Source organism: Monodelphis domestica, chromosome 3, assembly GCF_027887165.1.
Source record: "Monodelphis domestica isolate mMonDom1 chromosome 3, mMonDom1.pri, whole genome shotgun sequence".
NCBI classification, from domain to species: Eukaryota; Metazoa; Chordata; class Mammalia; order Didelphimorphia; family Didelphidae; genus Monodelphis; species Monodelphis domestica.
The window spans coordinates 484,845,362-484,862,015 of record NC_077229.1 but is presented as its reverse complement, the minus strand read 5'-3'; the positions used below and the strand labels follow the sequence as shown (position 1 = coordinate 484,862,015).

The window sequence follows — 16,654 nt, the reverse complement described above, 5'->3', positions numbered from 1 at the left end:
CGCTCATCTCAAGCTACCTAGCTTCTACATTCATCACTAGAAGCTCTTTCCAAGGATTTTTCGATTACTAATTCTGAATAGTATCTCTCAGTCAGTCTTGACCTCAAGGCAACATTTGACAATATTGTCAATGTGTCCCTGTATTTTTGAAACATTACTTTCTTCTGGTTCTTTTCCTACCTATCTGCCCTGTCCTCCTACTTAGATTTGCCAGATCATAATCCACGTTCTGTTTCCTCTAAATCCTTTCTAGGTGATTATTATTAAATTCAACTATCATCTCTATGCAAATGACTTCCCAAATTTATATATACAGCCCTAATCTCTCTCCTGTGCACAATCTCTCAGAAACTGTTTATTAGACATTTCCAATAGAATTTAGTAATAGTTATCATTTATTAGAAGTGCTTTAAAGCTTACAAGTATTTTAAACATATTGTTGCATTTGAAATACCTAGTGTATCTCAAAATTAGTTTGTGTACACACACATTACACACAGTTATCGCTACACCTCATCCCTCCCTAGTTTCCTTATTTCTGCTGAGGGCACCACCATTCTCTTAAGTCACCCAAATTCACATTTTCAGAGTTGCCATCTACTCTAGCCTCTCTCTCATTCTTCATATACAATTAACAAGCCTTATTGTCTCTAACAAGTCCCCTTCTTTCCTCTCTCACAATCATCTATTTTAAGCCTCTGATACTTCTTGCCTAGTAATAGAATCTCTTCCTTTCAATCTTCTTCATCCTTTCCTACAAACAGTTACAAAAATACAAAATACAAAAATATGACCCATAATCACACTCAAGAAGCTCCTGAGTCTCCTTTTTTACTAGGATATGATACAAACTCTTGTTTGTCAGACAGCCTTTCACAATCTGAGTCTAACCTATATTTCCAGACTAAATCCTTTTTGTGTACTTTACAGTCAAACTGGCAGCTAGGTGACATCGTGGATAGAGTACCTGGCCTGGAGTAAGGAGCACCCAAGTTCAAATCTGGCCTCAGACACTAGTGATGTGACCTTGGTGTTAACCTTCTTTGCTTCAGTTTTGTTATCCATAAAATGAGATGGGAGGAGAAGAGTGCAAACCACTCTAGTAACTTTGCAGAGAAAACCCCAAATGGGGTCATGGAGAATCAAACACAATTGAAATGAATGAACTACAAAAGTACAGAACATTCCATCTGTCTACCTTAGAAATCTGGAACACACCTTCTTCCTCTTCACCTTTGTTTCATAGAATTCCTTAGTTCCTTCAAGGGTTACCTAGTGTCACCTTCTACAAGAAGCCTCTTAGCCCGATTCTCCCAGGTGCTAGTCCTCCCCTACCAAATTTTTTGGTATATATTTTGTATTCAATCATCTGTATGCTTATCACTAAGTAGTTAAATCCCCAATAGAACCGAGCTCCTTTAGGGCAGGGATTTTTTGTCTTTGTATTTCCAGTTTAAGTGTGTGGCACATTGACTGGAACTGTCATTTCATTTGGTCTAGAAGATTATTCTGTGTGAAGAAACTGCCTTCACCAATGCAGAACTGCAACAGCACAGAAACTTGGAGAATTGCCCAGGATTCTGAGTTCAATTACTTGTCCAGGGTATTACTTGCCCACAAAGCAAGGAGGTGTAAGAGGAAGTACTTCATTCCAGGTTTTCCTGATGTTTCCAGCTCTTCAACCACTACTTAATACTGTTATACTCATCACTAGATAAATAAATCACTTGCTTCAAAAGGGATAAATCTTGTCTGGAACATATTAAACATATGACAAATGTTTCTTGAATAAAATGATGAAAAATTCAACAATATAATCCACTGGTCAGGTATTACATTAATTTTGCTATTAACTTCTTTACGGACATTATACACCAGGCTCTAATAAAATATTTAGCAGGCAGATATATTTCTAAATCTACACTTAATGAGTTCCAGAAAAATCTCTATAGGCAAAGTATACTCTACCATGACTAATGCAATTTAAGTTTCAAGACTTACTATATTTTCCAAAACTCAGGAATAACTACAAATATAGCCTGTTTTATTCAAAAGATAATCTCTTGAAAAGGTGAAAGAAATGGAGTTTTGCTTTATTTTTATAGATTGAGTTCAATCTTTTTTTGGAACTTGAACCCATGTTATGAAGCCTATATGCTAACATTTATTTGGTTTCCCTAAAATATCACAGTGAAAATCAAAATGATAGTCCCATTTCTCTCCCTTAATACCTAGTCTATAGTAATAAATAATCCAGATCAAAAGTAGAAATCCTGACCAAATCATGTGAGAACCTCAGCCTTATTCCTTAGAAGTGATTTGGAAAGAAAAGATTTTCAAATAGTTTTGATACATAATATTAGGATACTCTCCTCTTTAAGCAGCAAATTTTGTACAATCCAAATGAAGAAACATTTCTGTTTTAAAGAAAAATCAGTTGATAGCATACAAATTGACTGAATGAGTAGCTTAATTCTATTTGGATTACATCCAAAATTGCAACTGACTACACCATTAGTGTTATTTGGACAATTTATTCCATTTAAATGCTCAATCAAGAAAAAAAGCCACATATTCCCTTATAACTTTATTTCAAAGTAAAACTTCTGTATAATCATTTTAAGTACTCGAATAATAAAATAATCCATTGTCCTTAAAATGTACTTATAGCAACAGAACTTTAATACATTCAGTGAAAAAATACCACCATACTTTCCTTACCCCCCCCCCAAATGCTTATTACTAAGTTTTTTTAAAAGATCTTAAGGACCCAAGGATATTCAAGTGTTTAGAATGAAAAGGCAAATACAAATCTTTGCCCAATCTTCTCTTTTATCTTTTCAACCCTCTCAAAAGCCCTCCCCTGCCTCAGGGCAACCTACTCCCTATTTTAAAATAAGCACATTCTCCAGCACAGTCCTCTAAAAGAGGGTGATTATGTTCATCATGAATAGAGTTATAATGAGCAAACACTAATGTTAAGATTACCTAGTTTTCTTGATGGAAGATGGATATCAATAACAGTAACATTACCAAATCAGTTGGAAACAATGTAACAAAAAACATTTTCCTATTATAAATCTTTCTTAAAACGGACAATGATCAAACAATAGTAAAAAAAGAACAAGACAAAAGGAAGATAAATTTCACATTTTTAACTCACCCACAGTGGCTCTAATTAGAGGGGAGGAATCACCAATATTATTCAGACATTCACTCTTAATAAAATCTGTTACTCCATTTGGGAAGTTGTGAAAGTGTGCTTTCACATTATTCTTCAGAATGAGACCACTCAAAGACCTTGTGGGTTCATCTGCAATAAAATAGTCAACACTGCTTTGAGCTTTTAAGTAGTTTCTACAGCAAGAATTTTAACATTTTTAGAGTTAATTTAAGAAGGTGAAAAAAAGGAACACAGCACAGTATTAGTCTTGCATTATGACCGGGCCTGGGCAAAAACAGTCATTGAGTGCTAGATTCCTTATTTAGGCTGACAAGAAAACAAACAAATCTTGTCAATTAAGTTAATACATTTGTAGAATAACTATCCTATAAACTTGTACCACTATAATTTTAATGACAATTTGCTGTTTTAAGAAATCCCTACTAAAATGTAGCCAAACTGACTAACCTTGCTCACTAAGAACAGATGATCAAATAATTTACACCTCAGTAAAAAGGTGAGAGTCTACAGGTATGGCATGCTTCCTAAACTGTCAAATGTAGCTGCAGTGTAGAATGCTTAAACACTTTTTCATTCCATAGGAAAACTGAGTCATGGCAAAAAGGGCTCAATCATACACAAAAGAGCTAGAAAATGTTTCTAAAAAAGCATCACTTAAAAAAATAATCAATTATGTACAATTCTTGCCTATTACATAGACATTTAGCAAACAAGCTTACTTTAAATAGTTTAAAAAACAAAATACACATTAACTTCAAATTTGCAAAGTGATTTTCTTATGTTTACAAAGTCAGACTCTTAGACTGAAAACTAAAGCCAATTTTCCAAGTAATTACACCAAATGGCTAGAATTTTTAGTGATTTTGTCTTTGGCTAAAAGATTAATTGATAGCATTATATCTACTCTATTTAGTCAGCCATGACAACAAACAGCAATCAGGCCTCTTAGAATTAACAGTACATGGAAACAAAAACTTTACCTCATAAGGTAGAAGGGAATTTAAAACTTCCAGGGTTATTATAGTCTAATCCTAAAACCCTGGTTCAACTAGGAATCAACTGATCCTTAAGATGGAGAGGAATTGGTAAATAGCTATCATTTCCTATATTGCTTTTCTAGAATACTCATCCCCTATGGGACACCATAGCCATCAACTCAATTCTTTCAAGTAATTATTTAAAGCTATCTTAATCCTAACTGACATACGCACTTGATGGACAAATAGTACTTTATCTCCAGCCCCCCCATGACTTTCTAAAGCAACCATGAAATCAATTTTCAATTTTCTAAGAGTAAAATGTTTAATTTCTTTATTTAACTTATCAAACAAAGTCTTTTCAGGGTAGCTCGTTAGCAATTTCAGAAATCTTACTTTTAATGAAATTTATCTTTTTGTGAAGGCTAGGAGATAGAATTCACAAGCTTAACTAATCATATATAAAGTTATAAATAGGATAATGGGAAAATGGCTTTAACTATTTGATTAGCCAAATTAAATACGGTGGCACAAATTTGAGATTATTAATTTCTTGGATAGGCCTTGCTCTGAATATATCGTTATCGTGGAATGTTAAACACTATTCATTTTATATTAAGGAATCAGAACTTATGAATCAATGATCACCAAATTAAAGACGAAGTTGACAATAAAAGGAAGTGGCTGAAATACAGCAAGTCTATAGTAATGCTGTATAAATAACTTCAACATCTATAGAAATTTGCTTTGAGATGATAACACTTCAACTGTAAAATGGCCATTTTGAGAAACTACATGCAATTTAATCCAGGATTTGAAGGTCAGACTAAGGGGGTTGAAATCCCTGGCTCTGCTAGTAACTACTTGTGTGATGTTGGACAAATTAATTCTTCAGATCTTTATTTTCCTCAACTTAGAAATGAAAGGTTTGGGAGATAACTAAACAGCAATATAGTGATATAAAACATTTGTCTCAATTTGCTTAGCTGTAAAATGGAGAATGATAAATACCACCTATCCTAACTACTTGACAAGATTATTGTAAAAATTGAAACAAAGCATGTGAAAGCACTCTGGAAATTCTAATGTGCTATATTTGAATATAAGATAATTATTACTGACATCCTACTGTAGGAAATACACACACATTTCTTGTTTTCAGAACAGAAATAAAAAAAGGCAAGTTCCTAACTGAATTAAATCAAATGTATATTTTTTCCTACAATAGGAATCAATTTACTACTTAAATTAGAACTTCTAAATAATTGTTATATTTATAAAAGACTATAAAATCCCAGTAATTTAGAAAGGGACATGTCAAAACTGTTTTAATATTACTTAAAAGCATATTATAGGGGACAGCTAGGTAGCTCAGTGTATTAAGAGCTGGTCCTAGGTTCAAATATGACCTTAGATACTTCCTAGCTTTGACTGGACAAGTCACTTAATCCCCATTGCCTAGTCCTTAAAGCTCTTCAGCCTTGAAACCAATAACATAGTATTCATTCTAAGACAGAATGGTTTAAAAAAGAAAAGCCTGGGGGCAGCTGGGTAGCTCAGTGGAGTAAGAGCCAGGCCTAGAGACAGGAGGTCCTAGGTTCAAATCTGGCTTCAGGCACTTCCCAGCTGTGTGACCCTGGGCAAGTCACTTGACCCCCATTGCCTAGCCCTTACCACTCTTCTGCCTTGGAGCCAATACACAGTATTGACTCCAAGACGGAAGGTAAGGGGTTAAAAAAAAAAAGCCTATTACTTTTGTAATATATATGTCTGTCACAGTTCAGTAAATACTGAGTATCAAAAATGGTAAATTACCACAATGGTGGAATTCAGAAGGTAAAGGTCTATGGAAGGAATTTAGTTTCTTAAAAGTAGATTTTTGGTTTTGGAAAGTTATTAATTTTAGATTTGTTTCTCCCTGAAGATAAGTTTAGCACTTTAAAGATTACTCCAACATTGTTAAAATTTTAAATTCAATAAAAATTAATATAATGTATATGATTTTAGAAGTAGAAAACAATTTTTTTTACTTCATCCAAAAACTTTAATAATTTGAACTATTTAGCAAGAGAAATCGAGTATTTTAGGTAATTGTAGTTAAGGCCATTAAAAATATTTTTTTTAAATGTACCCCCTTCCCAGTGAATGGAATGTTTCAAATGACAAACTAGTAAAGAAATATAATTAGTTTATATAAAACCTGCACTGCTAAGAAGTTCTAATAGTATGCCGCAGTGTATACATGCTCTAAAATATCTTTAAATGGAAAGCATCTCCCTGCCTCCAAAGCCTACTGCACTCATTATGACTAAGGATTAGGAGATTCTATGTTATTAGTGATAGATTTCTCATATGTGAAAATCTGTAAACTTATTGCACAAAACTCCAAACAAGGAAACCTCTATTTAAGGACACCCTGGAAAGCTTAAGGTATAAAGAAGTCCTTTCAAACTTTTCTCTGCTTTTTCATATATATTTGTAAGGCAAAAAAAAAAAGCATCATCTATCTTCCAAAATACAGTCTGTATCTTAAAGGAACCTTTTAATTATTTCTACTTACCTTCTGATTTTAATTTTGTAAGTACAAAAATTAGGTAGTTGTTAAAATCAGGATATTGGTTGAGTTGTTCCAGTTTCTATAACAAAGTGTAGTTAAGGAAACTTTAAGATAACCTAAGAACACTCAACGTTTTTTAAGCTTCTTCAGCAGGAGTGAAATTTCTTGATTAAGTACGACACTATTGCTTACAGTTGATTCAGCTATTTGGGCTATAAGTAACTTAAGAAAAAAGTACCAAAATAATTTAGAATTCAAGATCATGAAATCTAAGTTTACTTTGAAAAAAACTTAATTTATCCTAAATCTTCACTAATATTGCATATTTGGGTTCTTAATCATTCAATACTGTTAGATAATAAAATTTTTCCTTTCCAAAGCAAAAATATTCCCAATTCACAATATCTCATGAATGACAATTCAATCACAAGAGTTCTAGAATTGTCCAAGCTTCCCCTGTTAATATTTATCATATTGATTCATATTTGCAGGTATTTTATTTTTGATTGTGGTTAGCAGTGACATAATGTTCCAATAAATTTTCCTCACTCCCTGGTCTTCAAACTGCTCATTTATTCAGTAACTGAATTTCACTTAGAAGTGATACTATCAAATGCACATATACCAAAAGAATCTGTGCAAAATGATGTTAATGTTACTCATTTTTTATTAAATGCGATACAAACTCTTATGAATATTTCCTGCTCATTAAATGAAGAACTTTCAATGTGCTCAATGGACACATAAAAATCAATCAGCATAAAACAATCTGAGAAGATACAATAAACAAATCCTAAAACTTGCAAATTCTTATTTTCCTCCACAGACAGAAAGGCAAAATGTGGATTACAGAACCCTTACAACTGACAGATTCTTTTAGAGAGATTCAGTAATAGTTTTAACAGAATATAAGTAAAGCTGAACACCTAAAGTTGAATGCCCTAATTTTTATATGCCATATAGAGCATTTCATTGGGCAAGCACATTTTCTTACAATGTAATGATTAATTCCATAATACTAACATTTCTCTTAAAAAAAGAACTCCACTTCACATTACTTTTAAATAATTAAAAGCTGAGGTATCACTCTTTCCCAAGTGGTGGAAACAAAAGAACAGAGTAAAAGTCATCACTTTGAAAATGTAAAGCATTATGCATTACCATAAAGAAATTCTCATTTCTAGCTAATGATCTGAATTAATTTTGTTTAGAAGTGAGACAAATTTTCTAGAACTGAACAAAGTTTTCATAAAAATTTCGAGCATTTTGACCTTAATTTTTTTTTAAATTATGAAATACTACTTGATCATCCACCAGAAAAACAAAACTCCTAAGCTAGTTTTCCTCACTTGGAAGTTTCACATTAGATAACTGATTTTTATCAGTGGTCAGAATGCATTATACCATCCCACATGATAATCTGATGATTCAATGACCTGGTCAATCCAGGTAATAATTTGAAGACTTCACTGGCAGTCTATTAATCCTTTTTATAATGTTGCCTTTTTAAGATCCCATGAATCTGTTATTTATGACATCATAAGACAGTGGTATGCCACAGCCATGAAACCCAGCAGAACAGAAAACTAAAACTTGTGGATCAAATACTTCATTTGTCCTATGCAGATTTCCAAAAGTTACTTTTAAGATACAGCAATTAAAAAAACCTTTCATCTTCAAATGGACACTTGTTCCAGTATTATCAATTTCACTAAGAAATATAGAAAATGTACTTGCCAACACCTTGGTTAATTGACTTAATAAATTCCAGCCAGAAAATATCTAACTATACAGCTTCCCACACATCAAAGAATCAAAATTGCTTCAAACTCCCTCATTTACTAATTTCTATTAAATATGAACGAATTATATGTGCTTCCCACATATCAAGGAACAAAATTTGATTTAATTTCCCTCATTTACATCATTCCTTTCAGAGCATTATTAATTTAAAGACTCCAACAGCCTATATTAAAGTATTGCAAATGAATAAATCCTAAAAGCAACTCCGTGTTGTCATTGTAAAAAAAATCTCTCTATTTCATTACAGATTTGAGATTTGTACTTTTGCAAAAGGTCAAGTGAAACATTAAAAACAACAAAACCTTAAGTATTGTAACTGAATGAGAAAGTTGTACCTTTACTCTTAGCTAATCTTTTTTCTGGGTAGAAGAAGAGGGGGGGGAAAGTGTGTTTGGGGGAAATGTGGTAAAGAGGAACAAGAGTGCTTCAGTTTGGGACATAACTGAACATCACAACACGTTAAACAAGGGTTTGCTTCCTCTTCCCCCCCTGGAGCTTACCCCGTCCACCCTGAAATCGGAGTCCTCCGCCCCCCGCCCTGCGATGGAAATGGGGGGTGGGGGTCGCCAGCTCCGCGGGAGCCAAGGCTTAAAAAAGAAAACCTCAGCTTGGAGCCAGGCAGCAACAGGTGTTACGCTGCCCCACCGCGGGGAGGGGTGAGGCCCAACGGAGCCCGCCTCCCGTCCCCAGGCCTGGCGGGCCCAAAGCAAGAACGCGGCCCCGCGCCCGCTTCGGCCAGGCCGAACAGGGCCCCGCACGGGGCTCCACTACCTCCCACCACCATGGCGGGCGGGGATGCTTCCCTCCTTCCCGGCCTCCTCCCCCACCCTGGGTCCAGGCCCCGACCGCCAAGAGGAGGCTCATTGTGTAGGCCCCGGCAGCTAGCGAGGAGGCCGCGCCGGCCCCCGCCTGGCCTCCGGCTCCCCCATGGTCCGCCGGGAAATCAGAGGCCGCGCGGCCCCGCGCACATGCAGCCCCGAGGCCGCCGCCCGCCCCAGCCGGAAGCCGGCGCCCCTTCGCGAGCCCGGGAGCTCGTGGCACGCCTCTCCCCGCGCGCCAACCCCGGGACCGGTAGCGCGAGGAGAGGGAGGGGGAGGGGGAACGGAAGGGGGCGCAGGGGCCTCCCTTAACTGCCCCCCTTCTGCCGGGGCCTACGGGGGGAGGGGGAGCGGGCTCCAGTACGGGCGATGCGGCGCGAGCCCCGGGCCTGCCCCCGCAGCAGCCACCGCGCGGGGCGGGGTGGGGGGAGGGGAGCAGAGACGAGCGGACGGGGGAGAGAGGGGGACCCCGCGGCAAGGAGCGGCTGGGCCCGCGGAAAGGATACTTGTTGCACGGTTCTCTGCGTGGAGGTGTCCGGGGACTGAGACTCTTTGAGCAGCTGCAAGATTTGCTGAAGCCCTTGCTCGTCGGGTTTCCACTCATACTCCATCTTGGTTTGCTGCAAATAAAGCCAGACACACAGGAAGAGACGGAGCCAATGTTAACTCTCCGTGTACAGGCCCCAGAGCTGCCCGCCCAGGGGCAGCACCCCCCCCCCCCTCTCGCCAGCCGCCCCGCAGCAAACACCGCCCCCCGACCCCCACCACGGGACCTGCCTGGGCTGCAGGGTTTGGAGCCTTTGGACCGGGAGAGCGAGCCTAACAGTTGCCAGCAGCAGGGCCGCCAAGGTCTGCTGCTGCTACCGCTGCCGCTGCCGCTTCTGCTGCTTCTTGCTTCGGCTGCTTCTGCTTCTGCTGCTGCTGCTGCTGCTGCTGCTGCTGTGTGCACGGAGCCGACCAGACTGAGTCACAGCGAATTTGCAATCTGGCCCTAAGATCCGCTCCGAGGATCCCCCTGGGTCCTAATGCCACCCTGCTTCCTCTACCAAACCCCGCAGCACGTCCCGGGTGCGGAGCCTCTTTCCGTTAGCAATTTAACCCTAAGGGAAACTAGCCAATTAAAAAAACAACAACAACAACAACTGAATTTTTAAAAAGTCAACTTAAAAGATTTGTGAAAAAAAAATCTCTAACAGGGAGCAAGAAGTAATATGTGAAGCACTGAAGAGAAAAACATGGACACAATGCACAATTATCTGTCATATTCAGCATTAGGATATTTAAGTTTTTTTCCTCGAAATGATAATTTTCTACATTAACAAAATCGCAACACTCAACCTTACGCGAAGAGAATTTCATGAAATATCTTAAGAATTTATGCTTTCCTTGTAATAGTGAACATTTGAATACAATAGCCAAAAAAAGCCTCTAACTGGGAGCAAGCAATAATTTGTGAAGCCTTAGAAACACATGCAATTACCTATAATATTATTATGTACATTTGAACATTAGAACTTTTTGCATTTTTCTAAAAAATATAAGTAATTTTCTACATTAGCAAAATTGCAACAAACTTGAAGCAATCTTAAGGGGTAAGAATTTCATGAAATGTCAGAGAAAAGTTTATGCTGCCCTTGTTTCACGCTTAGAATTTTGAACTGGTTATAATGATGCACTTTGGTCTCTAGAGATGAAGGATAAACAGTAATAGTGATTTACAATTAGATGTCGTTTTATTGAAGTATTGCAGTTTTCATGTAAACATTTTGGGCATTAGCTCTCACAAAAACACTGGTAGACAAGTTTTGTTTTGTTTGTTTAAATGCTTTTGATGAAGGAGGCAACTGAGGAAGGGAAAAGTTAAGTGACTTGCCTAAGGGCACAAAACTGATTAGTGACAAGATTTGTTCTTAAATTTATTGACTCCCATTCTTGGTTTCCTACCCCTAGCAATCAGTACTCTCCCCTTCATACTTGGATTAATGTAATGGCAATTGGCAAATGCCATTAAGCTAAAAAGCTTAAATATGAGCCAAAATTATTGATAGAAACATTAATTACATTGATAACCATAATTTAAAATCAAATTTGAGTAGAGGTCGACTAAGTTTGGCCCCAAAGAAGATAGGAGACCCCACCTTCTTTGCTCATAAAAAGCTCATATATAATTGCTAGATTTTTTTTAATATGTTGATTGTTTTTGCTGTGTTTTTATTCCTCTTTTTAAAAAGTTATTCAAGGAGGGGGCAGCTGGGTGGTTCAGTGGATTGAGAGCCAGGCCTAGAGACAGGAGGTCCTAGGTTCAAATCTGATCTCAGACACTTCCCAGCTGTGTGACCCTGGGCAAGTCACTTAACCCCCATTGCCTAGCCCTTACCACTCTTCTGCCTTGGAGCAATATACAGTATTGACTCCAAGACTGGAAGTTAAGGGTTTTTTTTTTTTAAACTGTTTAAGGAAGGAATATATGGGAAAGGAAGAGCAAGGGGGAGAGGGCTGCAGAAGGAAATGTAGGTGAAATAAACTCAGTAGAGTGACTCCTGGCTGATTTTAAAACACTATCACTTCTTGGACTCACAAAGAGCAATGCTTTTAGCAGATTATTTTGTGATGCTATGTGAAGAATGGACTGAAGACAGGTAAAGACTGAAACTAGGACAATTTAGAGGGATATATATTATATATGTTATATACATATTAGGGGGATATGTGCTATAATTCAGTTAAGATTAGTAATGCAATATCAGTAAGAAAATCCATTTTTAAAAAAGAGAAATCAAATTCTGTAAGGTTCAAAATTTGGTTGTGATATAGCAAAATCCATGGAGTCAGAAGACCTTGTGTGACACCTTGGGCAAATCATAACTTTTCTGAACCTTACTTACTTTCCTCATCTGTAATATGAAGACATTTGGATCTTCTCCCATTCACCAGTTGCAGATAGAACTAAAGGATATACTTATGATTATGATGGTTTAGGAAATAGCAGGATGAAGAAATTCTTCTACCAATGTTAGTTGGCACCTTCTCTATAAATGTAGTCATAAAGAGTTGCCTAAGGCACTAAGAGGTTAAATTGGCTGGCCCAGAGTCCTACAAGCTGTATGTGACATAGCCCTGAACCTGGATCTTATGGTTCCCAGACCAGCTCTCTAACCAATGTGGTCAGGTTGACATTCTTCAAAATAGTCTATTTTCAAAAGTCTTATGACTTAAAGACTTCAGAGGTCTTCCTCTGTTGAGGGGAAAAGAATCCACAAACCATAACAAACTTTAATTTGACCATACTGGCTGTCCATTAGTTTTCCTTACTTTTTTTTCCTAGCCAAAAGAGAACCCTGACTTCTACTGAGTCACCCAGTCTCCAGCCCTTACAAATCTAGTGAAACTGATCTTTCTAAGGTTATCAATAACTTCCTTATCAACAAACTCAGTGGCTGTTTCTTTGTCATTCTTTCAGACTTCCACTTGAGGCTGATTCCATCTTGAAACTGTCATCCTTAGGTTTGCTTCTATGACTCCAAAATACTTTGATTCTCCTTCCACTTCCCCCTAGTGTCCCCTTCTTAACCTTTTTCATAGGCTTCTCTTCCACCCATTCCCATAAATGGGGCCATTGGACAAGATTCATTCCTTAGCCCTCTTTTTGTTTTTTTTCCCCCTACATTTTCTTCCTAGAATATCACACATACCAATGTTTCAGATATCCTCTACTCAAGAATGCCTACACCAAACCTATCATCTCTAGTCCTAGACTTTCTCCTAAACTCTAGTCAGATGCTTAGAAATCTCAGCTACCACTTGGTATCATCCTAGGATTTGAAAAGCTCCAAATGTCTAAAACTAGATATTCCTCCCCAAGCTCCCTCTAAGGAAATTTCTAAATCCTCCTTTTACCTTTAATGCCCAATTAATCACCAAGTTTTATTTATTTTCCCTTTAAAATATCTCTTGAATTTATCCCTTTTATATGCTTCTGCCATACTCATAGTGTAACTTCTCTTCCTTCTCCTCCCTTTCCCCCTCTTTTTTCTCCCTCCTTCCCTTTTCTTTCTCTCCCCCTCATCCCTCTCTCTTCCTCCTTTTCCCCTCTATTTTCCTCTCTCCTCCTCTCTATTCCTCTTTCCCTTCCTTTTCCCTCTCCTTCCTTCTCCCCCTTTCCTTTCCTCTCTTCCTCTCCTCCCCTCTTTCTCCCTTCCCCTTTTCTCCTCTCTTCTCCCTTCCCACTTCTTCTCTCCTCCCCCTTTCCCTGTCTATCCCCAACACCCCTCTTTTTACCTTTCCTTTTTTCCAATCTTCTCTCTCCCTCTTTTTTTACCACCTCTTCTTCCCTTTCTCCCTTCCTTTACTTTCCCCTCTTCCTCTCCTCCCCTCTTTTCCCCCCTTTCCCTATTCTCTTCCCTCTGCCCTTTTCCCTTTTTCTTTCCCCCTCCCTCCTGCTTCTTCCCTCTTCCCTTTCTTTCCCCATCTCCTTCCCTCTCTCTCCTCTTCCCTTTTCCTCTATCCTGCTTTTTCTCTCTCTCCCTTTCATTTCCTCTCTCCCTCTCACTTTCACCCTTTCCCCCCTCTCTTCCCTCTACCCTTCCTTTCTTCTTTTCCCCTCCCTCCTTTTTCCCGTCTCCTTCCCTTTCTCTCCCCCTCCCTTTTTCTCTATCCTGCTTTCTCTCTCCCTCCCTTTCCTTCTCTCTCTCCCTCTCTTCCCTCTGCCCCTTCCTTCTCGTCTTCTCCCTTCTCCCTCTTCTTCCCCTTTTCCTCTTTCTCTCCCGCTTCCTTGCTCCCTTTCTCTCCCACCATTTCTCCCTCTCTGTCTTTTCCTGCTTTCCCTCTCCCCCTCCTTCTTTCTCTATATATTTTGTGATTATAATATCTATATGTTTGTATGTGTGTATTATAGAGACAGAAACCTGTCCTACAAATAGCTCTTAAACTCATCTGCATACAATATTGCTTTGATCATTTTGCTCCTCTGTCTAGTAACTTTTAAGGGCATCAAAGGTTTCCAGTCTTCCCTGCCAAACACAAGGCTCTATATTTTAAGTGGAACATAAACCAGAGTCTTAATAGTCTTGAATTCAGTCCACATGAAGACTGGTTAAAGGAATGGAGAAATTTATGAAGAAATGATTGGAGGAAGGTAAGGGGAGAGAACATGACAGTTTTCTTCTACTATCTCTAAAGCTATCAGATGGAAAAGAAATTAGACTTGTTCTATGTGGCCTCAGAACTGGAAGCAATGAGTAGAGATGTGAGGAAAAACTTCCTACCCATGTCCAACAGTGGAACTGGCTTACTCTGGAAGTGCCAAAGAAAGCTTTTTTAGACACATGGATGGACTAGAACGCTGAGATCCATTCCAACTTAAATCCTGTGACTATCATGACATAAAATAGAAAATTACTCAGTTTCAATAGACAAACACATCTGTATCAAGCTAGAAAGTCTGTTTAATAACCACATACTCCATTTCTTTCAATTTAGGCCTTTATTACTAATCAAAAGATTTGTTGAGTTATTTTTGTGCGTGTGAAAGAACCAAACCTAAATATTTCTAAAAGGGAAGTGGAAATTTAAAACCTCTTTCCTCTGATAACTCATGATATATTCACAGCACACCTAAAATCCAGGTGCAATGGTGATTGGGTAAGTTAGAAAGACTGTTATTCAACTATGACAATCATTGATAGAGTAATTCTTTGAAGGAATAGTTTATCTTTTTGACTAGGAAAAGAGCTAGGTGACTCATTGGATTGAAAGTCTGGCTACGAGACATATCTGGCCTCAGATACTTCCTAGCTATGTGATCCTGGGCAAGTCATGAAACCCCAGTGCCTAGTTTTTACCATTCTTCTGCCTTATTGATTCCAAGACAGAAGGGAAGGGTTTGGCAAAAAAAGCAATAGGAAAAGGATAAGGAGAGAAATCTATTTCTAACTTTTCTTTTCCTATGCATGGGAATTTAAATTCAATTCAATTTAAATTGTTCTTGTGGTGAGAGGTGTGTATTTCATATCTTGAAGAGCTTAGGGTCTTAATGCCATGACATGATATCACAATAGAACTTTAGAGGAAATAGTAAAACAAAAAATTAATTTTAAAAAATTATTTTATATGGATAAAAGCAGAAATGTTTGTGACTTGATGTTTTCTTAATCACCTCTTTTTAATTAATAAAATCTGAGGTAATAGACTTGGTCTAAGTTGTCTGCTTTCCCATCTTTGTTCTCCTTTGTTATATTTCTACCTCTTTTTTTTATAGGAGGCTTCTATACATGAATTGAGGGCAATAAGGGCATCTAAAGGGAACTAGCAGGCTTTCAAAATCAAAATTCAACAACAGACTATATCTTTCCCCTTTCACAACTAAATGAAAGATGCATAAAATATCGGATCCTACAGAGCTTATTGTTTATTGATTATGAAAGAACATTTGGATCACTAGAGCAAAAAGGCTGCCTTTCAGGCTCTTTAATAGCAAGGTAAATACCTAGCCATGCTTCAAGATAATTTAGGATTCTTTAGATGTAAGAACATAAGAAACATCATTCAAGGACCCTTTGATAATAAACATTGGGTGAGGCACAGAAAAGGGAGATGGATGCTCCATAAAGGTACTCACCATTGAGACATAAACATCAAGGTGCAGAGTTCAGAGGATGCCCTGCTGATTGCATAAAGCTCTAAGACACTGCAGAGAGATCTAGAGTAGTCATTGGAATGAGTCTGACCTTTGCACAGAAAGACCTAATGGAGGAAGAATGTCTATTGCCCAAATTTCAAGATGCACTTGGTTAGAAAATCTAAAAAGCTCACCCAACACTATGTATATCTGAAATAGACATTACAGATGGGCAGTGAACTGTGCTTGCAGTTGAAATGGAGATCATGGTTGATTGCTTTTGGGAAATTTTTTACCCACTTGAGGCAAATGGAAATATAAAATCAAAGGCTCATCTTTTCAATACTAGTATTTTGCTAGTATGGCTATATATAAGGAAAGTATGAAATATCCTTGTCCTCAATACTCAAAAATGAATGTCACACAAGGAGCAATAGAGAGGGAGATGGCAAGGATAGGCAGACAGAAACACAATCAAAGAAAAACCACAAAGAAGAGTAAGACATCATCAAAGAACTGCATGAAAAGAAGAGAAGATGGACTGGTCACATAGCCAAGATGAGGGGATGACAAGGTGGGCACCCAGAGGGTGCCACTGGTACCCAGAAGATAGTTGGAGAAAAGTGAGAAAGGTCTTCTTTTGTCTTGTTGGGTGGGCTTTTGGGAGAACATGGACAAGAGTTTCACAGGCATGATGGA

General features: G+C 37.9%; 1 protein-coding gene across 1 annotated transcript in view; it reads right to left on the bottom strand.

Moving 5' to 3' along the window:
• Positions 1–9,953, bottom strand: part of TNPO1 (transportin 1) — a 77,449-nt gene extending 67,496 nt beyond the window's left edge. Inside the window, exons 1-3 of the mRNA XM_016431342.2 lie at positions 9,846–9,953; positions 6,722–6,797; positions 3,164–3,313 (exon numbers count right to left, since the gene is read on the bottom strand). Coding sequence (XP_016286828.2) covers positions 3,164–3,313; positions 6,722–6,797; positions 9,846–9,950 — 331 coding nt within the window. The 5' untranslated portion in view covers positions 9,951–9,953. The remainder of the gene's footprint in view (positions 1–3,163; positions 3,314–6,721; positions 6,798–9,845) is intronic.
• Positions 9,954–16,654: the final 6,701 nt, after the last annotated feature.